The following is a 26247-nucleotide window of genomic DNA, read 5'->3' as shown; positions in this document are numbered from 1 at the left end:
AACCCTTTAACCTAACTCTTAAACTTAACCCTAACCCCTAGCCTAGCTAACATTAGCCACCTAGACACCTAGCTAGAATTCGTAACATATAGTATGTTTAGCAAATGTATAACATATTGTATGTTTTTCTAATTCGTAACATATTATACGAAATGGGTGATGGACATCCACAAAGTAATACATTCCATAGAAAATGTAAGATCATACTAAATGGAGTGTCTTGGATGTATGTACAGAATAATCCGACATGCTCTGAGACCACAGCCCCAGCCTGTAACAGCACTGACACACGTGTTGGGGGGAGACAACAGCCGTTAACTTGTGACCAATCAACATTCGCTAACGCACGGAGGGCACAAGTGTGACCTTGTAGGACGCTACAAATATCCACTGGCATGTTTTATACAGTTTACTACACCTTCACCACCTCGGACTGCAGCCGAACTTCTTCTGCTGTGAAATATCTTTTTCATTATTAACCAGAAAGCGGATAGCTAAAGTTAGCTTAATTCCCCTTTCTTGGACCGCCTTATAAACTAAGAAGAATAAAGAAACGATTACCGTTATTATTCATTTGTCGACTAAAAAACGCTCCTGCAGAATAGAAGTTCTGCAAACATCTTGCAGAAACCTGCAGAAACCATCGAGAAAACGGACCACAAAGATCAGTCAACAAGGTCAACTTTGAATACGTTTCTTTGTTACTGTTTGCACAGTGAAGGGAACTTGCAGATAAAAACACAGCAGGCTCAGTAGCCACGTTTCAACGGCATCAATCCTCCGCTTCTTCTAGGCTGTGGTCGAACTTTTACGCACTGTTGTCTCGGGAGTCACCTTCATCATGACGCGAAGATCTTGTGCGATATATGGAGTCGGGATTGTCTGCGCCAGTCTGCTGGTCATCGGGATTAGTTTGACTGTGGCTCAAGTATTTCAAACTTTAATCCATAACCGGTTAAAAAAGGTAAATGTATTTATTATACAAAAGTTAAGTCATTTTGTATTTTTATATTTTCTGTGTTATAACAATGTTTTAAGTCATGAGATGTTTTCATTCATAGGCCTACAGCTTCAGTGGAAATCATATTTATAGAGGCAGAGAATCCTCTGGTCAGAGTATCAACATTGATGAAAGCTTCTGCATGAGCTAGGTTCTGTCTCTCTCTCATATATCAGCCCAGGGTAGCTATGGTATATCAGCCCCGTACTGAAAAGCGAAAATAGGCGTCAACATTTATCTCTGCAGTAACCTATACTATTATTTACACAGATGATGTTGAAATTATACTGTATGTTGACAAATACTAATTATTTTTGGATATCATGGAGGGCACCTTGTTGTTGAACAAGAGGGTAGCTAGGTACATGCATGTGAATATGCATTATATACCCTTTATCGTCATTACATTGTCCCAGTTTTCAGTCAATCTTGTCACAAAGGGTGTATAATTAGACACACTAAACTATCCAGGAAGCTTAACAAGCAAAACATTTACTTATCTAATTCAATAATACAGATTTGAGTCCTTTGTTTACAATAACATTCAGTCCCTATTGATATGATAAACATTGTGAACCCCTGTAAGATTACATGATATATCATCACTTTGTTGTTGTTGTTGTTGTTGTTGTTGTTGTTGTTGTTGTTGTTGTTGTTGTTGTGATTAGTGCTACTGGTCAGTGCTATCACGTTTCAAGACCCAGATGCAGACAATGTCGAAGTATCAACAGTTTATTAATCCCACAAGGGCATGCAAAAGACAGGTCAAGGGCAGGCAGGGGTCAGTAATCCAGATAGGTGGGGCAAAGGTACAGGACGGCGGGCAGGCTCAGGGTCAGGGCAGGCAGAAATGGTCAACACCGGGAAAAAATGGAACAATCGAGAGACAGGAACAGAGAGAAAAACGCTGGTAGGCTTCGCGAAACAAAACTAACTGGCAACAGACAAACAGAGAACACGTGTATAAATACACCGGGGATAATGGGGAAGACGGGCGACACCTGGAGGGGGGTGGAGACAATCACAAAGACAGGTGAAACAGATCAGGGTGTGACAAATGCCACTGATATGCATTTTCCATGCTCTCATTGAAGAACCTCAGTCAGAAGCGTTTTCCTGAGCTGGATAAGAAGGATGAGGCATCTCCATATCTCCTCTGTGCATCCCCAAATGGCACCCTGTTCCCTATATAGTGCACTATTTTGTGACCAGAGCGCTATGGAACCCTATTCCCTATATAGTGCACTACTTTAGACCAGAGCCCTATGGAACCCTATTCCCTATATAGTGCACTACTTTAGACCAGAACCCTATGGAACCCTATTCCCTATATAGTGCACTACTTTAGACCAGAGCCCCTATGAAGTCCTGTTTAAAAGCAGTACACTATGTAGGGAATAGGGTGCCATTTGGGACACAGGCCTGTCTCACATGTGGCAAACAGCATGGCATTATATGTACAATTGTCCACCTGTTGTGTGTGTGTGTGTGTGTGTGTGTGTGTGTGTGTGTGTGTGTGTGTGTGTGTGTGTGTGTGTGTGTGTGTGTGTGTGTGTGTGTGTGTGTGTGTGTGTGTGTGTGTGTGTGGTCAATCACATATAATACTGCATGTTCCTTTTCACAATTCAACCTCTTGTAGTTGAAGAACTATACAATGACAACATTTCATATAACTTAGAATACGTTTACAGTAATGCCTTTTATTAAAACCATTTTACAGTTTTTAGTACGGGATGTAGAGAATGAGAGTGGAGAGTTCTGTGTTCCAAATATTTATGATTCTAAGGTGATTTTGTTTAAATCTGTTCATACAACTTTTCCCATGTGTCAGAGGAGGTTCCTTGCAGTTGGTTGCAGAGGATGGATTCCACAGCTAAGAATAACTAACCGTGCCTTAGCCCATGCAGACAACCCTCTGGTGCTCCAACCCACAGCTAGGCCACCGCCCAAACAAATTACTTTTAGGCAGAGATAGGCAAAGGGAGGCAGAGGGAGGCAGAGGGAGGCAGTGGGAGGCAGAGGGAGGCAGTGGGAGGCAAAGGGAGGCTGAGGGAGGCAGAGGGAGGCAGTGGGAGGCAGAGGGAGGCAGTGGGAGGCAGAGGGAGGCAGTGGGAGGCAGAAGGAGGCAGTGGGAGGCAGTGGGAGGCAGAGGGAGGCAGTGGGAGCCAGTGGGAGGCAGAGGGAACGATAAAAGGGATAATACACCCCTTGAGTTAAGCAGCTGTTGATTGAATCAAGATGCTACACAGTCTGTGGGTTCAATGGTGGGAAGGACAGGATGCATAGTGTGACTGAAGCTAGGTTCATGGAAGTATGGGTGCATCTCAAATGGAAGCCTATTTCCTATATAATATAGTGCACTACTTTTGACCAGAGCCCAGCTGTGGTCAAAAGTAGTGCACTATAAAGGGAATAGGGCTCCATTTGGGACACAGCCTATAGCATACATAGTGTGACTGATGTTTTCAAATCCTCTCCATCTGGCTTCAAATTCCACAGAGACTTCCTTCCTGGTTTTGCATGTGGGGATTGGGGTGTGGGGGTAGGCAACTAGATTCAGCCACGGGCCGTGGTTTTGTTGGAACAAATAGTCCGGGGGGCTGGAAAATAATTGTAATCATTTATACACTGCAAATTGACCACAACTTAGATTGTATTTGAAAATAACAATAATTTCACACCTTGATTACATTGAGACATGATCACATCTCTTTTTGTATTTGTGGGAATAGTTTTTATTTTATTTGTATTTATTTAACCTTTATTTAACTGGGCATGTCAGTTAAAAGCAAATTCTTATTTAAAATGACCCGGACAACATGTTTCCTAAATTATTTAGATTTTTTTGCTGAATCCCTAGTGATTTGATACTTTTTTGACCAAAAACTAGAATAAAAAATTAAAAATAGATTACAAACTTTGGGGTAGGGGGGCATAAACAATCACACGCGGGGCAGTTTTGGCCCACGGACCCACCTGTTGCCGTCCACTGGTGTAGAGGATTTCTTGGCCTGGTTACAGAAGTCATAAGTCAGTCGCAGTTGTAAAACAGTGGATGTACAAGATGAAAGATAGCATTTAACTGTACATAAATATGTATGTATGACTATAACCGTATGTGCTTTACTCACATACACAATGTCCTTCTCACTCCTTTAAGTGCCAAACCATCTGGATGTGACAAGTGATTTGTAACGGTTAGTAAGCATGTGAGGAAAGGTTCCTGGAAAATCTTTGGGTGAGAACTGGAGTGTAGGACGGGTTTAATAAATAATTGAGTTCAGAGGTTAAATTGTAACATATTCCACTAATCTCTGCACACTTAATCTATTGAAATATACTGTACTGTATATATGGTACAGAAAGGTTTAGCATAAATCATTTAGTTTTTTTTTTACTGTACAGAGTACCTTCATAAACACCTGTCATCATTAATCACAGTAAGATAAACACAGTAACGTTCTATCTTCAGGGCATCTCTGTTTATTGATGTTAGAAGCCCATGAAATTCTGTTTCCAGTAACGTTCTATCTTCAGGGCATCTCTGTTTGTTGATGTTAGAAGCCCATGAAATTCTGTTTCCAGTAACGTTCTATCTTCAGGGCATCTCTGTTTGTTGATGTTAGAAGCCCATGAAATTCTGTTTCCAGTAACGTTCTATCTTCAGGGCATCTCTGTTTGTTGATGTTAGAAGCCCATGAAATTCTGTTTCCAGTAATGTTCTATCTTCAGGGCATCTCTGTTTGTTGATGTTAGAAGCCCATGAAATTCTGTTTCCAGTAATGTTCTATCTTCAGGGCATCTCTGTTTGTTGATGTTAGAAGACCATGAAATTCTGTTTCCAGTAACGTTCTATCTTCAGGGCATCTCTGTTCACTGTAAAATAAATCTAGTTGATTCAACTAATAATTATTTAGTAACTGGTTCCACAGCCTTTTTTAGTTTACTCAACGTTTTGGTCAAAGTGTTACTTGAACGTAACATTTTTAGTTGACCAAAATGTATCTCCAACTTCAGAAAACACAGTGCTTTTAACATACAATATTTTCATTATACATATTTGACACACATTGAAGCTGTGCATTTATACAGTAAATATTATTCAGCACGTGGGTTTGGGATTTGAAGTCACAACCACTTGGTTCACGGCATTCCGATCCTCCTGCTACGCCACCATGCCTGTGTCAGTTATCAGTTATTATGAGAATTTCCTCAGTTCCAAACTGCCTCTGGAAGCAAAATAACTGTTCGTCGGGAGCTTCATGAAATGGGTTTTCATGCAGCCTAAGATTACCATGCGCAATGCCAAGAGCTTGGCTGGAGTGGTGTAAAGCTTGCCGCCATTGGACTCTGGAGCAAGCATTTCGTTACACCCGCAATAACATCTGCTAAACACGTGTATGTGACCAATTGATTTGATTTGAGCAGTCGAAACGCGTTCCCTGGATTGATGAATCACGCTTCACTACCTGGCAGCTCGACGGACTAACCTGGGTTTGACGGATGCCAGGAGAACGCTACCTGCCCCAATCCATAGTGGCAACTGTCAAGTTTGGTGGAGGAGGAATAATGGTCTGGGGCTGTTTTCCGTGGTTCGGGCTAGGCCCCTTAGTTCCAGTGAAGGGAAATCTTAATGCTACAGCATACAATTACATTCTAGATGATTCCAACTTTGTGGCAACATTTTGGGGAAGGCACTTTCCTGTTTCAGCATGACAATTCCCCTGTGCACAAAGCGAGGTCCATACAGAAATAGTTTGTCGAGATCGATGTGGAAGAACTTGACTGGCCTGCACAGAGCCCTGACCTCAACCCCATTGAACACCTTTAGGATGACTTGGAACACCGACTGCGAGCCAGGCCTAATCGCCCAACATCCGTGCCCGACCTCACTTTATGCTCTTGTGTCTGAATGGAAGCAAATCCCCGCAGCAATGTTCCAACATCTAGTGGAAAGCCTTCCCAGAAGAGTGGAGGCTGTTATAACAGCAATGGGGGGACCGACTCCATATTAATGTCCATGATTTTGGAATGAGATGATCGAGAAGCAAGTATCCACACACTTTTGGTTATCTTGTGTGTGTAGTTTGAAAATATTGTATGTTAAAAGCAGTGTGTGGGTGCTACTCACAACATTTGTAACTACATTTTCTCAAGTTGGAGCTAAATTTGTGCCAAACTAAATATTTAAAACAAAAAAAATGCCTGTGGAACCCATTACTAAATAATACATACTTGAATCAACCAGATAATTTTTGAGTGTTTGTTGGTTTGAGAATCCCGTGAGATTCTGTTTACAGTGGTGTTCTATCTTCATGGCACGGTTCTAACCTGCATCATAACATTACTACTTTGTTGCCTTTCTCACATTGAGTTCACGCTCAAGGTTGTGGTTATGGTCACATGCAGTGCATAACAATCCACATTGTCACAGTTCCCACCGAATGGAATTTCATCCCGTGCAAACTGTCAAGTACTGTGCCTTCCATATATCCAGGAAGAGTGAGAAAGAAAGACAGAGAGAGGGAGGGATCCTGAGAATTTAACACAATATGAATAGAATATATTGTATTAAAGGATTAAATACTGTTAGCTGTCCAGTAGGACTAAGCTGTTAGCTGTCCAGTAGGACTAAGTTATTAGCTGTCTAGCAGGACTAAGTTATTAGATGTCCAGCAGGACTAAGTTATTAGCTGTCCAGTAGAACTAAGTTATTAGCTGACCAGCAGGACTAAGTTATTAGCTGTCCAGCAGGACTAAGTTATTAGCTGTCCAGTAGGACTATGTTATTAGCTGTCCAGTAGGACTAAGTAATTAGCTGTCCAGTAGGACTAAGCTGTTAGCTGTCCAGTAGCACTAAGTTATTAGCTGTCCAGTAGGACTAAGTTATTAGCTGTCCAGTAGGACTAAGTTATTAGCTGTCCAGCAGGACTAAGTTATTAGCTGTCCAGCAGGACTAAGTTATTAGCTGTCCAGCAGGACTAAGCTGCTAGCTATCCAGCAGGACTTTGTTATTAGCTGTCCAGTAGGACTAAGTTATTAGCTGTCCAGCAGGACTAAGTTATTAGCTGTCCTGTAGGACTAATTTATTAGCTGTCCAGCAGGACTAAGTAATTAGCTGTCCAGCAGGACTAAGTTATTAGCTGTCCAGCAGGACTAAGTTATTAGCTGTCCAGCAGGACTAAGTTATTAGCTGTCCAGTAGGACTAAGTTATTAGCTGTCCAGCAGGACTAAGTTATTAGCTGTCCAGCAGGACTAAGTTATTAGCTGTCCAGTAGGACTAAGTTATTAGCTGACCAGCAGGACTAAGCTGCTAGCTGTCCAGTAGGACTAAGCTGTTAGCTGTCCAGTAGCACTAAGTTATTAGCTGTCCAGTAGGACTAAGTTATTAGCTGTCCAGTAGGACTAAGTTATTAGCTGTCCAGCAGGACTAAGTTATTAGCTGTCCAGCAGGACTAAGTTATTAGCTGTCCAGCAGGACTAAGCTGCTAGCTATCCAGCAGGACTTTGTTATTAGCTGTCCAGTAGGACTAAGTTATTAGCTGTCCAGCAGGACTAAGTTATTAGCTGTCCTGTAGGACTAATTTATTAGCTGTCCAGCAGGACTAAGTAATTAGCTGTCCAGCAGGACTAAGTTATTAGCTGTCCAGCAGGACTAAGTTATTAGCTGTCCAGCAGGACTAAGTTATTAGCTGTCCAGTAGGACTAAGTTATTAGCTGTCCAGCAGGACTAAGTTATTAGCTGTCCAGCAGGACTAAGTTATTAGCTGTCCAGTAGGACTAAGTTATTAGCTGACCAGCAGGACTAAGCTGCTAGCTGTCCAGCAATATTAATCTGTTAGCTATCCAGTAGGACTAAGCTGTTAGCTGTCCAAATTTTCTGTATTAGAGGACTAAGCTGTTAGCTGTCCAGGTTTTCAGTATTAAAGGAGGACGAATCTGTTAGCTGTCCTGGTTTTCTGCATTAAAGGAGGACTAAGCTGTTAGCTGTCGAGGTTTTCTGTATTAAAGGAGGGCTAATCTGTTAGCTGTCCAGAAGGACTAATCTGTTAGCTGTCCAGGAGGGCTAATCTGTTAGCTGTCCAGAAAGACTAAGCTGTTAGCTGTCCAGGAGGGCTAATCTGTTAGCTGTCCAGCAGAACTAAGCTGTTAGCTGTCCAGGAGGACTAAGCTGTTAGCTGTCCAGTAGGACTAAGCTGTTAGCTGTCCAGTAGGACTAAGCTGTTAGCTGTCCAGCAGGACTAAGTTATTAGCTGTCCAGCAGGACTAAGTTATTAGCTGTCCAGTAGGACTAAGTTATTAGCTGTCCAGTAGGACTAAGCTGTTAGCTGTCCAGCAGGACTAAGTTATTAGCTGTCCAGCAGGACTAAGTAATTAGCTGTCCAGCAGGACTAAGTTATTAGCTGTCCAGTAGGACTAAGTTATTAGCTGTCCAGCAGGACTAAGTTATTAGCTGTCCAGCAGGACTAAGTTATTAGCTGTCCAGTAGGACTAAGTTATTAGCTGTCCAGCAGGACTAAGCTGCTAGCTGTCCAGCAATATTAATCTGTTAGCTATCCAGTAGGACTAAGCTGTTAGCTGTCCAGGTTTTCAGTATTAAAGGAGGACGAATCTGTTAGCTGTCCTGGTTTTCTGCATTAAAGGAGGACTAAGCTGTTAGCTGTCGAGGTTTTCTGTATTAAAGGAGGGCTAATCTGTTAGCTGTCCAGAAGGACTAATCTGTTAGCTGTCCAGAAAGACTAAGCTGTTAGCTGTCCAGGAGGGCTAATCTGTTAGCTGTCGAGCAGAACTAAGCTGTTAGCTGTCCAGGAGGACTAAGCTGTTAGCTGTCCAGTAGGACTAAGCTGTTAGCTGTCCAGTAGGACTAAGCTGTTAGCTGTCCAGCAGGACTAGGCTGTTAGCTGTCCAGGAGGACTAAGCTGTTAGCTGTCCAGTAGGACTAAGCTGTTAGCTGTACAGCAGAACTAAGCTGCTAGCTGTCCAGGAGGACTAAGCTGTTAGCTGTCCAGCAGGACTAAGCTGTTAGCTGTCCAGCAGAACTAAGCTGTTAGCTGTCCAGCAGGACTAGGCTGTTAGCTGTACAGCAGAACTAAGCTGCTAGCTGTCCAGGAGGACTAAGCTGTTAGCTGTACAGCAGAACTAAGCTGCTAGCTGTCCAGGAGGACTAAGCTGTTAGCTGTACAGCAGGACTAAGCTGTTAGATGTTAGCTGTCCAGGAGGACTAAGCTGTTAGCTGTCCAGGAGGACTAAGCTGTTAGCGGTCCAGGAGGACTAAGCTGTTAGCGGTCCAGGTTTTCACTTCATAACAGAGACGCATTTGATCTGGAGACAGGTCTGGAGGTTGAGAAAGTGTATAGAAAGAGTTGAAAGAGTTGAAAGTGTTTTTGTTTTTTTAATCTTTATTTTGACAGGGAGACAATGCTGAGACCAAGGTCTCTTTTCCAGATGATCCCTGTATAGCACCACAATACACATCAAAATACAATAAACACAGTAAACTACACATTCACACATTAAAATACACATTATTATACACAACATTACACGAAAAGCAAAACATAATCATAAAAAACAGACATTAAAAAGGTCCCCCAACAGTCTGAAATGCCCTAAAGGCACCAATTCCTCCAAATGTAAAGTGCATTGTAGATCATTCCACATGCAAGACACAAGGACATGAAAAGGCTGATCTACCTAACTCTCTAGGCACCAAAGGAGTCTCCAGAGTTAAACAACCATGAGATTAACCATGAGAGTTAACCAACCATAAGATTACTACTTTGTTGCCTTTCTCACATTGAGTTCACGCTCAAGGTTGTGGTTATGGTCACATGCAGTGTATAACAATCCACATTGTCACAGTTCCCACCGAATGGAATTTGGTGACTAAGCTGTTAGCTGTCCAGTAGGACTAAGCTGTTAGCTGTCCAGTAGGACTAAGCTGTTAGCTGTCCAGGAGGACTAAGCTGTTAGCTGTCCAGTAGGACTACGCTGTTAGCTGTCCAGTAGGACTAAGCTGTTAGCTGTCCAGGAGGACTAAGCTGTTAGCTCTCCAGTAGGACTAAACTGTTAGCTGTCCAGTAGGACTAAGCTGTTAGCTGTCCAGTAGGACTAAGCTGTTAGCTGTACAGCAGGACTAAGCTGTTAGCTGTCCAGTAGGACTAAGCTGTTAGCTGTCCAGTAGGACTAAGCTGTTAGCTGTACAGTAGGACTAAGCTGTTAGCTGTCCAGTAGGACTAAGCTGTTAGCTGTCCAGTAGGACTAAGCTGTTAGCTGTCCAGTAGGACTAAGTTATTAGCTGTCCAGTAGGACTAAGTTATTAGCTGTCCAGTAGGACTAAGTTATTAGCTGTCCAGTAGGACTACGCTGTTAGCTGTCCAGTAGGACTAAGCTGTTAGCTGTACAGCAGGACTAAGCTGTTAGCTGTACAGTAGGACTAAGCTGTTAGCTGTACAGCAGGACTAAGCTGTTAGCTGTCCAGCAGGACTAAGTTATTAGCTGTCCAGTAGGACTATGTTATTAGCTGTCCAGTAGGACTAAGTAATTAGCTGTCCAGTAGGACTAAGCTGTTAGCTGTCCAGTAGCACTAAGTTATTAGCTGTCCAGTAGGACTAAGTTATTAGCTGTCCAGTAGGACTAAGTTATTAGCTGTCCAGCAGGACTAAGTTATTAGCTGTCCAGCAGGACTAAGTTATTAGCTGTCCAGCAGGACTAAGCTGCTAGCTATCCAGCAGGACTTTGTTATTAGCTGTCCAGTAGGACTAAGTTATTAGCTGTCCAGCAGGACTAAGTTATTAGCTGTCCTGTAGGACTAATTTATTAGCTGTCCAGCAGGACTAAGTAATTAGCTGTCCAGCAGGACTAAGTTATTAGCTGTCCAGCAGGACTAAGTTATTAGCTGTCCAGCAGGACTAAGTTATTAGCTGTCCAGTAGGACTAAGTTATTAGCTGTCCAGCAGGACTAAGTTATTAGCTGTCCAGCAGGACTAAGTTATTAGCTGTCCAGTAGGACTAAGTTATTAGCTGACCAGCAGGACTAAGCTGCTAGCTGTCCAGTAGGACTAAGCTGTTAGCTGTCCAGTAGCACTAAGTTATTAGCTGTCCAGTAGGACTAAGTTATTAGCTGTCCAGTAGGACTAAGTTATTAGCTGTCCAGCAGGACTAAGTTATTAGCTGTCCAGCAGGACTAAGTTATTAGCTGTCCAGCAGGACTAAGCTGCTAGCTATCCAGCAGGACTTTGTTATTAGCTGTCCAGTAGGACTAAGTTATTAGCTGTCCAGCAGGACTAAGTTATTAGCTGTCCTGTAGGACTAATTTATTAGCTGTCCAGCAGGACTAAGTAATTAGCTGTCCAGCAGGACTAAGTTATTAGCTGTCCAGCAGGACTAAGTTATTAGCTGTCCAGCAGGACTAAGTTATTAGCTGTCCAGTAGGACTAAGTTATTAGCTGTCCAGCAGGACTAAGTTATTAGCTGTCCAGCAGGACTAAGTTATTAGCTGTCCAGTAGGACTAAGTTATTAGCTGACCAGCAGGACTAAGCTGCTAGCTGTCCAGCAATATTAATCTGTTAGCTATCCAGTAGGACTAAGCTGTTAGCTGTCCAAATTTTCTGTATTAGAGGACTAAGCTGTTAGCTGTCCAGGTTTTCAGTATTAAAGGAGGACGAATCTGTTAGCTGTCCTGGTTTTCTGCATTAAAGGAGGACTAAGCTGTTAGCTGTCGAGGTTTTCTGTATTAAAGGAGGGCTAATCTGTTAGCTGTCCAGAAGGACTAATCTGTTAGCTGTCCAGGAGGGCTAATCTGTTAGCTGTCCAGAAAGACTAAGCTGTTAGCTGTCCAGGAGGGCTAATCTGTTAGCTGTCCAGCAGAACTAAGCTGTTAGCTGTCCAGGAGGACTAAGCTGTTAGCTGTCCAGTAGGACTAAGCTGTTAGCTGTCCAGTAGGACTAAGCTGTTAGCTGTCCAGCAGGACTAAGTTATTAGCTGTCCAGCAGGACTAAGTTATTAGCTGTCCAGTAGGACTAAGTTATTAGCTGTCCAGTAGGACTAAGCTGTTAGCTGTCCAGCAGGACTAAGTTATTAGCTGTCCAGCAGGACTAAGTAATTAGCTGTCCAGCAGGACTAAGTTATTAGCTGTCCAGTAGGACTAAGTTATTAGCTGTCCAGCAGGACTAAGTTATTAGCTGTCCAGCAGGACTAAGTTATTAGCTGTCCAGTAGGACTAAGTTATTAGCTGTCCAGCAGGACTAAGCTGCTAGCTGTCCAGCAATATTAATCTGTTAGCTATCCAGTAGGACTAAGCTGTTAGCTGTCCAGGTTTTCAGTATTAAAGGAGGACCGAATCTGTTAGCTGTCCTGGTTTTCTGCATTAAAGGAGGACTAAGCTGTTAGCTGTCGAGGTTTTCTGTATTAAAGGAGGGCTAATCTGTTAGCTGTCCAGAAGGACTAATCTGTTAGCTGTCCAGAAAGACTAAGCTGTTAGCTGTCCAGGAGGGCTAATCTGTTAGCTGTCGAGCAGAACTAAGCTGTTAGCTGTCCAGGAGGACTAAGCTGTTAGCTGTCCAGTAGGACTAAGCTGTTAGCTGTCCAGTAGGACTAAGCTGTTAGCTGTCCAGCAGGACTAGGCTGTTAGCTGTCCAGGAGGACTAAGCTGTTAGCTGTCCAGTAGGACTAAGCTGTTAGCTGTACAGCAGAACTAAGCTGCTAGCTGTCCAGGAGGACTAAGCTGTTAGCTGTCCAGCAGGACTAAGCTGTTAGCTGTCCAGCAGAACTAAGCTGTTAGCTGTCCAGCAGGACTAGGCTGTTAGCTGTACAGCAGAACTAAGCTGCTAGCTGTCCAGGAGGACTAAGCTGTTAGCTGTACAGCAGAACTAAGCTGCTAGCTGTCCAGGAGGACTAAGCTGTTAGCTGTACAGCAGGACTAAGCTGTTAGATGTTAGCTGTCCAGGAGGACTAAGCTGTTAGCTGTCCAGGAGGACTAAGCTGTTAGCGGTCCAGGAGGACTAAGCTGTTAGCGGTCCAGGTTTTCACTTCATAACAGAGACGCATTTGATCTGGAGACAGGTCTGGAGGTTGAGAAAGTGTATAGAAAGAGTTGAAAGAGTTGAAAGTGTTTTTGTTTTTTAATCTTTATTTTGACAGGGAGACAATGCTGAGACCAAGGTCTCTTTTCCAGATGATCCCTGTATAGCACCACAATACACATCAAAATACAATAAACACAGTAAACTACACATTCACACATTAAAATACACATTATTATACACAACATTACACGAAAAGCAAAACATAATCATAAAAAACAGACATTAAAAAGGTCCCCCAACAGTCTGAAATGCCCTAAAGGCACCAATTCCTCCAAATGTAAAGTGCATTGTAGATCATTCCACATGCAAGACACAAGGACATGAAAAGGCTGATCTACCTAACTCTCTAGGCACCAAAGGAGTCTCCAGAGTTAAACAACCATGAGATTAACCATGAGAGTTAACCAACCATAAGATTACTACTTTGTTGCCTTTCTCACATTGAGTTCACGCTCAAGGTTGTGGTTATGGTCACATGCAGTGTATAACAATCCACATTGTCACAGTTCCCACCGAATGGAATTTGGTGACTAAGCTGTTAGCTGTCCAGTAGGACTAAGCTGTTAGCTGTCCAGTAGGACTAAGCTGTTAGCTGTCCAGGAGGACTAAGCTGTTAGCTGTCCAGTAGGACTACGCTGTTAGCTGTCCAGTAGGACTAAGCTGTTAGCTGTCCAGGAGGACTAAGCTGTTAGCTCTCCAGTAGGACTAAACTGTTAGCTGTCCAGTAGGACTAAGCTGTTAGCTGTCCAGTAGGACTAAGCTGTTAGCTGTACAGCAGGACTAAGCTGTTAGCTGTCCAGTAGGACTAAGCTGTTAGCTGTCCAGTAGGACTAAGCTGTTAGCTGTACAGTAGGACTAAGCTGTTAGCTGTCCAGTAGGACTAAGCTGTTAGCTGTCCAGTAGGACTAAGCTGTTAGCTGTCCAGTAGGACTAAGTTATTAGCTGTCCAGTAGGACTAAGTTATTAGCTGTCCAGTAGGACTAAGTTATTAGCTGTCCAGTAGGACTACGCTGTTAGCTGTCCAGTAGGACTAAGCTGTTAGCTGTACAGCAGGACTAAGCTGTTAGCTGTACAGTAGGACTAAGCTGTTAGCTGTACAGCAGGACTAAGCTGTTAGCTGTCCATTATAACCCTCAATATCAGAGTCCAGAATGTCCCCAGAGATCTCAGTCAATACCAGAATGTCCAGATTCCTCTGCATAGCCTAGATCTTGATATAATCCAGTTTAGGAAGTATGCTCCTAATATTCAGATGCTTCAACCCAAGTCCTTTATGATTTTTAGTAAGTCACATGGAGTGTCCATCTCAAACAAACTAAGTTCAATATGCAAATGCTGGCCCTGTCTGATGGTTGATATTGATATCGTTGGTATGGCTATACGAACTGCACCATTTGGTCTATATCCATATTAGTAATAGAGGAAAGAGTAGAAATTGGAATTACTTTTCCTAGGTTGGCACCATAGGGCCCGATGCCACAGCCGATGTCAATGTGAAGAACTCTCAGAGTAACCAATGATGGAACGTTATAAACTGACTTACATGGGGCCCAGGTTGCTATTGGGCATCAGCCCAAGCCCTCTACGTGTTTTGAAATCTGAGGGGGTATTTCATTTCACATCTGAACTAGTAGCGCTGGGTGAGCAGACCCCAGTGGGCTTCTCTTTTGAGCTAACAGTAACAGATCTAAGACTGGAGTTCAAACGAATGGGAACAAGATTACAACTGACAACACTCCATGGCAGTATAGACAACAGTACGACGATAACGCTTAGAAAGGATGGGAGGTACTACCTGAGCGGTGCATAATGGGTAATCTGTGTTTGGTATACTCCCACTGGACATGTGATTAAATGGGTTGGTGTTGCAAAGATCTCAGAAACAACAACTTTCTCCTGCTGTTTCCCTAATGGGTAATTAGTCCTTCTGTAATTTGCCCTTATCGGCTTGTCAAAAGGCTTTCTGTCAAAATATTTTCAAAACTCCTCAACTATAAACCTATAGTGTGGGGAACAACATTTTCCTAAGCTAGCATTACGAGACCTTGGTGTTGCTAGTGCCGTGTCAAGAAGAAATATGTCACACGAGTCTGGCATGAGACATTGACCTTAATGACCTTAAGAATGTCAAATGTCACCTTTGAGATTGACCTTTTAGATTGACCATAAGGATTGCCTCATGCCAACTGAGCAGAGCCACATTGTGACATAATCAGATAATACAGTCCAGAATACAGTCAGATAATACAGTCCAGAATACATTCAGATAATACAGTCCAGAATACATTCAGCTAATACAGTCAGATAATACAGTCCAGAATACATTCAGATAATACAGTCCAGACTACATTCAGATAATACAGTCCAGAATACAGTCAGATAATACAGTCCAGAATACATTCAGATAATACAGTCCAGAATACAGTCAGATAATACAGTCCAGAATACATTCAGATAATACAGTCCAGAATACATTCAGATAATACAGTCCAGAATACAGTCAGATAATACAGTCCAGAATACAGTCAGATAATACAGTCCAGAATACAGTCAGCTAATACAGTCCAGAATATATTCAGATAATACAGTCCAGAATACAGTCAGCTAATACAGTCCAGAATACATTCAGATAATACTGTCCAGAATACATTCAGATAATACAGTCCAGAATACATTCAGCTAATACAGTCCAGAATACAGTCAGATAATACAGTCCAGAATACAGTCAGATAATACAGTCCAGAATACAGTCAGATAATAAAGTCCAGAATACAGTCCAGAATACAGTCAGATAATACAGTCCGGTGGCCTGACATGCTTCCACTCAAAGTAACCTGACCTCTCACCCTTTGTTCCACAAGCTCTTTCAACGACCTAGGCCAAGTTGCTCAAACAAACCGACCCATAGCCCACATTATCTGGAGTGGTGATGAAGTAGTGCTCCCCAGGGTTCTAGATTTCAGGAGTCAGCCAATGAGGCCACAGACAAGGGTTCTAGAACTTAGGAGTCAGCCAATGGCGAGACAAGCGTGAAATAAGCCAGATGTAACTTACTGGTAAGGGTTGTGCCACCCTGACATCATGACATGCCATCCTAGGTGCATCTGCCTTTCCATAAACACACTAGTAGAACAGACTTGGGATCAGGGGTGTAAAGTACTTAAGTAAAAATACTTGAAAGTACTACTTAAGTAGTTTTTTTGGGGGGTATCTGTACTTTACTATTTATATTTTTTACTACTTTTACTTTTACTTCACTACATTCCTAAAGAAAATAATGTACTTTTTACTCCATACATTTTCCTTGACACCCAAAAGTACTCGTTACATTTTGAATGCTTAGCAGGACATAAAATAGTCAAATTCACGCACTTAATATAAGGAATTTGAAATGATTTATACTTTTACTTTTGATACTTAAGTATATTTTAAACCAAATACTTTTACACTTTTTCTCAAGTAGAATTTTACTGGGTGACTTTTACTTTTACTTTAATCATTTTCTATTAAGGTATCTTTACTTTTACTTAAGTATGAGTAAAAACTTTTTCCACCACTGCTTGGGATATTTCCCAAATGGCACCCTATTCCATATGAAGCCCTTGTCAAAAGTAGTGAACTATGTAGGGAATAGGGTGCCATTTGGGAAACAGTATAGTCATACGGTCTTCTGAGCAGACTGAGACAGTAGTGTTTAGTCTTCTCAGGGTTACATGTTCTCTCATGGCTCCCTATACAAATGCTTTAGCTAGTAACTATATAAATATTAATAACTAAGAATAAATGCCAGCCAGGCAAACAAAGGTCCTTCACTCACTATCCTGATGTGAGACACACAAGCACACACACACACACACAGAGACACACACACACAGACAGACAGACAGACACAGATAATACTGATGTGACTGGCCCGATCCAAAATTAGAACACACAAATCAGGACTTATATTTCATGACAGTGTCTTACAAAATATACATGTTGGAACAACTGATCTTTATTTAGCCTAGTTTTAGTATTTGTTTAATTAGGTTACTTATTAAAGGGGGTTTCATCCCAAATGGCACCCTATTCCCTATATAGTACACTACTTTTGACCAGAGCCCTGTTTATGCACTATAGTAGGGTGCCATTTGGGATGTAGACAGTGTAACTGTGTGGCCCCCTTGTCCCATTTGTTGGACATGTATGATCTAACATGGGTTTGAACTGATGAAAGACCCTGAGTCAACTTGATTTGAATGAGCTGTCTGCCATTAAAGTGACAAGGCCATTCCTCGCATCAGGGTTAATGTGGCCATAAAGTGAAGCGGGCAATTCCATGGTAACAGAATGACACTGAGACTCATATCTCTCACTTTAAAATGTCTGTCAAACAAAAAAATTATTATTGCAATTATATATAGAGATAGATATATAGATATAAATAGATAGATATAGATATATAGATATAAATAGATAGATATATAGATATAGATATAGATATATATGTATATATATATATATATATACACTACCGTTCAAAAGTTTGAGTCACTTAGAAATTTCCTTGTTTTTGAAAGAAAAACACATTTTTTTTGTCCATTAAAATAAAAATAATATCAAATTGATCAGAAATACAGTGTAGATATTGTTTATGTTGTAAAGGACTATTGTAACTGGAAACGGCTGATTTCTTTAAAAAAACAAGGACATTTGTTTTTCTTAAAAAAAAAAGAAATTTCAAAGTGAGCTCAAACTTTTGAACAGTAGTGTAGATATAGATAGATATTTATATAAATATATAGATATAACTAAATACATGTATAGGTATAGATAGATTTAGATATATAGATATGGACAGAAATAAATACAATATAGCAAGTAAAACACTGGAATGGTAGATTTGCAGTGGAAGAAAGTGCAAAGTAGAAATATAAATAATGGGGTGCAAAGGAGCAAAATAAATAAATACAGTAGGGGAAGAGGTAGTTGTTAGGGCTAAATTATAGATGGGCTATGTACAGGTGCAGTAATCTGTGAGCTGCTCTGACAGCTGGTGCTTAAAGCTAGTGAGGGAGATAAGTGTTTCCAGTTTTAGAGATTTTTGTAGTTCGTTCCAGTCATTGGCAGCAGAGAACTGGAAGGAGAGGCGGCCGAAGGAGGAATTGGCTTTGGGGGTGACCAGAGAGATATATCTGCTGGAGATAAGCCTAGTCTTGGACTAAAAAGCACTTTCAATGGAGATTCTCTGTTGAGCTTGCTTTGTAGTCCAGGACTAGGCTTAGTCTGTGTTCCGGGAAACCAGCCCGTAATGTGTAGAATATAGATTAACACAAGACTATTCTCAGCGTGCAGAACTGGTTGAAACGTCATTATAACCAGTTAGTTTACAACCGGAGCTGGTAGTAACCAGGTAGTAACCAGGTAGTAACCAGCTAGTAACCAGGTAGTAACCAGGTAGTAACCAGCTAGTAACCAGGTAGTAACCAGGTAGTAACTTGGTAGTAACCAGGTAGCAACCAGGTAGTAACCAGCTAGTAACCAGGTAGTAACCAGGTAGTAACCAGCTAGTAACCAGGTAGTAACCAGGTAGTAACCTGGTAGTAACCAGGTAGTAACCAGCTAGTAACCAGCTAGTAACCAGGTAGTAACCAGGTAGTAACCAGGTAGTTACCAGGTAGTAACCAGGTAGTAACCAGCTAGTAACCAGGTAGTAACCAGGTAGTAACCAGGTAGTTACCAGGTAGTAACCAGGTAGTAACCAGCTAGTAACCAGGTAGTAACCAGGTAGTAACCAGGTATTAACTTGGTAGTAACCAGGTAGTAACCTGGTAGTAACCAGCTAGTAACCAGGTAGTAACCAGGTAGTAACCAGGTAGTAACTTGGTTGTAATTCCGATGATGCCATTTCAACCTCTTTATCTGTTGGTGTGGGTTAAGGTAATGATGAGTGATAGCCATGACAACATGCTGGAAAACATTCAACGGGTGCACAGACACACACACACGCACACACATGTACACACACACACAGACACACACACTTTTGTTATTGTCTCTGACCTCTCGGCATAGCGGAGTCAGACCATTCCTCACATCACCTCATGGCAGGACAGAGGGTTGTCTCTCAAATGGCATCCTATCCCCTATACTGTATAGTGTACTACATTTGACCAGAGCCCACTGTAAAGGGAATAGTTTGCCATTTGGGACAGATTCAAGCTCATTACTGAAACCACAGAACTCAGCAGCAGGCCCTCTTTGTGTGGTAAGCCTCAGAGCATGGCAGGCAGGCTTATTGGGCAACATTGAGAGCTGGTCTGCATTCCAAATGGAACCCTATTCCCTATGGAGTACATTACTTTTCACCGGCGCTCAGAGGGACCAGTGGCCCATAGGGCATCTGGTCAAAAGTAGTGTACTATATAGAGAATAGGGTTCCATTTGGAATGCAGGCCCTGAAGTGTTTTGCAACTCCACAGCTTCTATCTGGGCCACTGTAGTAAAGGGTCACCAGAGGTGACCTTAGCCAGACCAGAACAATGCCTTCCAACACTTTAGAGACGGCTGTGTAGCAGCAGGACTTGCGTATGGTATGAACAACTTTGGTTTCAACCTCTAGCAACATGCCTGTGTAGAATAAGTATGTCCTCACTAATGAAAACATCAAAGCCTAAATGTTTCCTCTGGCGCCAGCAAACGCTGTGTCTTTGTCGAGGTGGAAAGTGGTTTAGAAATAACAAAACTGTAAGCATACTGGTATGCTATAGGTGGATAGTTAACTTCTCATCTTCCATGCTGGAAGACTCCAGTCTCTGTTCTCCTTCTATTTAAGATGACAGGCACATTGTCCCAAGCTGCTCAGCTGGACATTTTGTCGTTGGAGAGGCTGAGAGACTGATCTCTTAACCCCTCACACACCGCCCCTTCCTCAGGTCCCCTGGTGGCTTGGGTCTTTGTCCCTGTGCTGGGGTCTTTGTCCGTCTTTCTTCCCCCCCTCTCTCTCTCTCTCTCTCTCTCTCTCTCTCTCTCTCTCTCTCTCTCTCTCTCTCTCTCTCTCTCTCTCTCTCTGTGTGCTCAGACCTGAGGAATGTGTTCTGATCATGAAGATCAGTGCCATGAATAACGGGTGGCCAATAAACTCACTAATCAATCACATGATCAATCTCTACACACACACACACACACACACACACACACACACACACACACACACACACACACACTGTTATTGTCTCAACAGGGTTGGAGAGCCCTGCCAAAGATAAATAGAGGGTCTTTCCTATTCATCTACGCCTTGCGGTAGCCCCCCCCCCCATCCATCCCCCCCTCCATCCCACATCCCCAACTCCCCAGGCAGGCATGTTTTTGTTCTCCTGTGAGAATTAATTGCATGCAATTCTAAACCCTCATTCACTATTTTCAATAGTATTCTTTTTGAGTAAATGTCTCTTGTTCCAGATTTTAAATTTGTTTTAAATGGCCGAGTACACGCAAGATTTGGTTCTGGTGTCCGAGATCAAGAGAAATTGTATTTTAGAACAGAAACCTGATCAGTTCTAATCAATCTGAATGATATCATAAAGAATACTAATGTCGTCCACCAGCCGTCTCTCTCTGTCCAGCATCTGTCTATAGGTTGGGGGGGGGACAAGGTGAAGAGCGTACTAACTGATGTGGTTCTGTTTCTAGGAGATAACTCTGACAGAGGGTAGTCGTGTGTTTGAGACATGGAAAAACCCTCCTCCTCCCGTCTTCATGCAGTACTTCTTCTTCAACGTCACCAACCCAGATGACTTCCTGGTTGGAGCCAAGCCTATCGTCTCTCAGGTCGGCCCTTACACATACAGGTAGGACTACGCACCTAACAGGTACTTCCTGGATGGAGCCAAGTCTGTCCTCTCAGGTCAAGGTGGAAAAAGTACCCAATGGTAATACTTGAGTAAAAGTAAATATACCTTAATAGAAAATGACTCGAGTAAAAGTGAAAGTCACACAGTTAAATACTACTTTTACTCGGTATCTGTTTTTAAATATACTTAAGTATCAAAAGTAAAAGTAAATCCTTTCAAATTCCTTATATTAAAGCTGCAATATGTAACTTTTTGGGCGACCCGACCAAACTGAAAAGAGGAGCGACCCAGGGATGTGTGTGCTTTGGGGACCTTTAACAGAATGTGACTAGCAGAATGGGTGTTGTATGTGGAGGATGAGGGCTGCAGCAGATATCTCAGATAGTGGGGGAATGAGGCCTATGTGTCACGTGTGCTCCCTCTCTGGCCTATAGGTCACCAGGCTGCTCGTTATGGCGCACACCTGTCCCCATCGTTACGCGCATCAGCGCATTATGACACTCACCTGGACTCCATCACCTCCCTGATTACCTGCCCTATATAAACTCACTGTCAACTGTGTTTATTTTCAGCAAACTTAACATGTGTAAATATTTGTATGAACATAACAAGATTCAACAACTGAGATATAAACTGAACAAGTTCCACAGACATGTGACTAACAGAAATGGAATAATGTGTTCCTGAACAAAGGGGGGGTCAAAATCAAAAGTAACAGTCAGTATCTGGTGTGGCCACCAGCTGCATTAAGTACTGCAGTGCATCTCCTCCTCATGGACTGCATCAGATTTGCCCGTTCTTGCTGTGAGATGTTACCCCACTCTTCCACCAAGGCACCTGCAAGTTCCCGGACATTTCTGGGGAGAATGGCCCTAGCCCTCACCTTCCGATCCAACAGGTCCCAGATGTGCTCAATATGATTGAGATCCGGGCTCTTCGCTGGCCATGGCAGAACACTGACATTCCTGTCTTGCAGGAAATCACACACAGAACGAGCAGTATGGCTGGTGGCATTGTCATGCTGGAGGGTCATGTCAGGATGAGCCTGCAGGAAGGGTACCACATGAGGGAGGAGGATGTCTTCCCTGTAACGCACAGCATTGAGATTGCCTGCAATGATAACAAGCTCAGCCCGATGATGCTGTGACACATTAATTAAGCATGTGGAACAGTGTTCACACCCTTTACAATGAAGATCTGTGAAATTATTTGGATTTTTACAAATTATCTTTGAAAGACAGGGTCCTTTTTTTGCTGAGTTTGTCACTCCCTTTGGTTCCTTCCCCAGGCGTTATTGCAAATCTAATGGCCGAATGGTAAAGAACATCTAGCCGCTCGAGAGCACCTGCCAATCTATGAATTCTGTCTCTGTAATCTAGCATGGGTAGGATGGTCATCTGAATCAGGGTTAGTTTGACAGCTGTGGAGAAAGGGAGCGATTACAATAGAGGAAACCAAGTCTAGATTTAACCTTAGCCTGTAGCTTTGATATGTGCTGAGAGAAGGACAGTGTACCGTCTAGCCATACTCCCAAGTACTTTTATGAGGTGACTACCTCAAGCTCTAAACCCTCAGAGGAAGTAATCACACCTGTGGGGAGAGGGTCATTCCTCTTACCAAGCCGCATGACCTTTGTTTTGTAGGTGTTCAGAACAAGGAGAAAGCTTGTTCCCGGAGAAAGCTTGTTGGACACTAAGAAAGCTTTGTTGTACAGCGTTTGACAAAATCTGGGGAGGGGCCAGCTGAGTATAAGACACATGCATAAATTAGTATCTGATCTTCATCTTAGTCACAAATTATTATATTTTTCTTGTCTATATTGAATACATCATTTAAACATTCACAGTGTAGGTTGGAAAAAGTATGTGAACCCTTAGGCTAATGACTTTTCCAAAAGCTAATTCAAAAAGCTAAGTCCAATCAATGAGACGAGATTGGAGATGATGGTTACAGCTGCCCTGCCCTATAAAAAAAACTCTCAAACGTCTAAGGCACTGCATCACAGTGCTAGCTGTGCCACCAGAGATCCAGGGTTCGAGCCCAGGCTCTGCCGCAGCCGGCCGCGACCGGGAGGGGCGACACACAATTGGCCCAGCGTGGTTAGGGAGGGTTTGGCCAGCAGGGATATCCTTGTCTCATCGCGGACTAGCGACTCCTGTGGCGGGCCGGGTGCAGTGCACGCTGACCAGGTCGCTAGGCGTACGGTGTTTCCTCCGACACATTGGTGCGGCTGGCTTCCGGGTTGGATGTGCGCTGTGTCAAGAAACAGTGTGGCTTGGTTGGGTTGGGTTGTGTTTCGGAGGATGCATGGCTCTCGACCTTCGCCTCTCCCGAGTCCGTATGGGAGTTGCAGCGATGAGACAAGACAGTAACTACCAATTGGATACCACGAAATTGGGGAGAAAAATGGGTAATACATTTTTTTTTAAACGCTCACACAATTTGAGTTTGCTATTCACAAGACGCATTGCCTGATGTGAACTATGCCTCGAACAAAAGAGATCTCAGAAGACCTAAGATTAAGAATTGTTGACTAGCATGAAGCTGGAAGCCTTGATGTTCATCAGTCCACGGTAAGACAAATTGTCTATAAATGGAGAAAGTTCAGCACTGCTGCTACTGTCCCAAGGAGTGGCCGTCCTGCAAAGATGACTGCAAGAGCACAGCGCAGAATGCTCAATGAGGTTAAGAAGAATCCTAGAGTGTCAGCTAAAGACTTATAGAAATCTATGGAACACGCTAACATCTCCGTTGACAAGTCTACAATACGTAAAACACTAAACAAGAATGATGTTCATGGGAGGACACCACGGAAGAAGCCACAAATATTCTGTGGACAGATGAAACTAAAGTTGAGTTGTTTGGAAGGAACACACAACACTATGTGTGGAGAAAAAAAGGCACAGCACACCAACATCAAAACCTCATCCCAACTGTAAAGTATGGTGGAGGGAGCATCATGGTTTGGGGCTGCTTTGCTGCCTCAGGGCCTGGACAGCTTGCTATCATTGACGGAAAAATGAATTCCCAAGTTTATCAAGACATTTTGTAGGAGAATGTTTGGCTATCTGTCCGCCAATTGAAGCTCAACAGAAGTTGGGTGATGCAACAGGACAACGACCCAAAACACAGAAGTAAATCAACAACATTATGGCTTCAACAGAAGAAAATACACCTTCTGGAGTGGCCCAGTCAGAGTCCTGACCTCAACCTGATTTAAAATGAAGTGGCATGACCTCAGGAGAGTGGTTCACACCAGACATCCCAAGAATATTGCTGAACTAAAACAGTTTCGTAAAGATGAATGGTCCAAAATTCCTCCTGACCCCGTTGTGCAGGTCTGATCCGCATCTACAGAAAACATTTGGTTGAGGTTATTGCTGCCAAAGGAGGGTCAACCAGTTATAACATCCAAGGGTTCACACACTTTTCCCACCCTACACTGTGAATGTTTACACGGTGTGTTTAATAAAGACATGAAAATGTATAATTGTTTGTGTGTTATTAGTTTAAGCAGACTGTGTTTGTCTATTGTTGTGACTTAGATGAAGATTAGATCACATTTTATGACCAATTTATGCAGAAGTCCAGGTAATTCCAAAGGGTTCACATACTTTTTCTTGCCACTGGACATTCCTCCCATGAAACCAGACTATGGCACTTCTCATGTCCTCTCTAGTATAACTGATGATTAACAATGTTTAAAGAACCCATCAGTCCCTCTTCTTGAACATTAGCTTCCTACTGTTCAACTTACATAAACTTGGAAATTACTTATAAATGGACAAACAATGATAATAAAACATGAACTAAACATAAACATGATTAACATTCACTGTGAGGTTAACAAACTCAGAGACGTATTGCCTCTGTTCTATAGTCACACCCAATGCACACTCTTATTTCCATTCCTCGTAGAACACTGATAATGACATGACTGCTGGAGCTGTCGACTTCTTCCATTCAAACGTTCTCCCTTCTGGTTCCTAAGAGAGGGATAGCACAAGACTTGAAAAGCAAAGAGAAACACAAAGCATAGCAATACTGTGTTAATAAGCTATGCATAATTATATATATATATGCAAAGAACAATCAAAGTTTGATAACATGACAATTCCTACTCTCTCTTCGCCTGACTCTATGCATACAGGATACTTTCCTGCTGGATTTCACTGAAATGAAGGCCCTAAAAGATACTCATGCTTTCATCCAGTCTTCTCCTTTCCGGCCATAGGCTCTGAGAGGTGTTCCCAAGCCATGTCATTGTCACTTTGCTCCCCTTCTCCTTCATAGCCACCAGATATACATTTACGTTGGCCTATAGCAACTTTACCTCATCTTGAGGTAACTCAACACTGTATATAAGTTTCAACATCAATTTCCCTCATAAAATGATATCCCAATAATGCTACTAAAGGACCCCCTGCTACTACTGACACTGCCCATGACACATACCTCAAAATCCCTCATTTGCGCCGTAGTCCAATTCCATGCTGTTACTATAGCCTCTTTCAGTTACTGTCCCTACAGCGACTACCGTGATAATAACTACTTCCTGGAATCTGTTTCCTGCTCTTTGTACTGTTCGTGGGTTCACTGATAGATCTAGGACTGACCCTTTCAGATACTCCCTACCTGTCTCCCAACTCATACCTGGTCCCCTAGCCACCAACATCTCCAATGACCTCCTGTGTTCTGCTACAGTCGCTACCTGTGGATAACACTCTTGTGCTATGCCAACCCTATCTCTGCTACTCTCACCATGATCTGGGCCTGTGTAACGTTCAACGTTACTTCATAATAGTCTCTATATTGTGCACAGTTAGCTGTCCTCCCTCTCCTACGAGCTATCTCCTATAACAATATACATTGAGGAATGGTATCATCAAATCAAATCACATTTTATTGGTCACATACACATGGTTAGCAGATGTTATTGCGAGTGTAGTGAAATGCTTATGCTTCTAGATCCGACAGTGTAGCAGTATCTAACAGGTAATATCTAACACATTCCACAACAAAACCTAATACACACAATCTAGTGAAGGAATGAGAATATATAAGTATAAAATATATGGATGAGCAGTGACAGAGCGGCTAAGATGCAATAGATAGTATATAATAGTGTAGGATACAGTATATACAGTGAGGGAAAAAAGTATTTGATCCCCTGCTGATTTTGTACATTTGCCCACTGACAAAGAAATGATCAGTCTATAATTTTAATGGTAGGTTTATTTGAACAGTAAGAGACAGAATAACAACAAAAAAATCCAGAAAAACGCATGTCAAAAATGTTATAAAAGGATTTGCATTTTAATGAG

At 42.4% G+C, this 26247-nt stretch overlaps 1 protein-coding gene across 2 annotated transcripts in view; it reads left to right on the top strand.

Moving 5' to 3' along the window:
* The first annotated feature begins 351 nt into the window (after positions 1-351).
* The window catches only part of LOC106568513 (lysosome membrane protein 2), a 65516-nt gene continuing 39620 nt past the window's right edge, over positions 352-26247 (top strand). For both annotated transcript variants that reach the window (XR_001320312.2, XM_014138934.2), the window contains exons 1-2: positions 352-964; positions 20763-20920. Coding sequence is in view for 1 of the 2 variants with exons in the window: in XM_014138934.2 (XP_013994409.1) it covers positions 842-964; positions 20763-20920 (281 nt within the window). In the remaining variant the exon portion in view is untranslated. The remainder of the gene's footprint in view (positions 965-20762; positions 20921-26247) is intronic.

Source organism: Salmo salar, chromosome ssa13 (assembly GCF_905237065.1).
Source record: "Salmo salar chromosome ssa13, Ssal_v3.1, whole genome shotgun sequence".
Lineage (NCBI taxonomy): Eukaryota > Metazoa > Chordata > Actinopteri > Salmoniformes > Salmonidae > Salmo > Salmo salar.
This window is presented reverse-complemented; position numbering and strand designations above follow the sequence as displayed.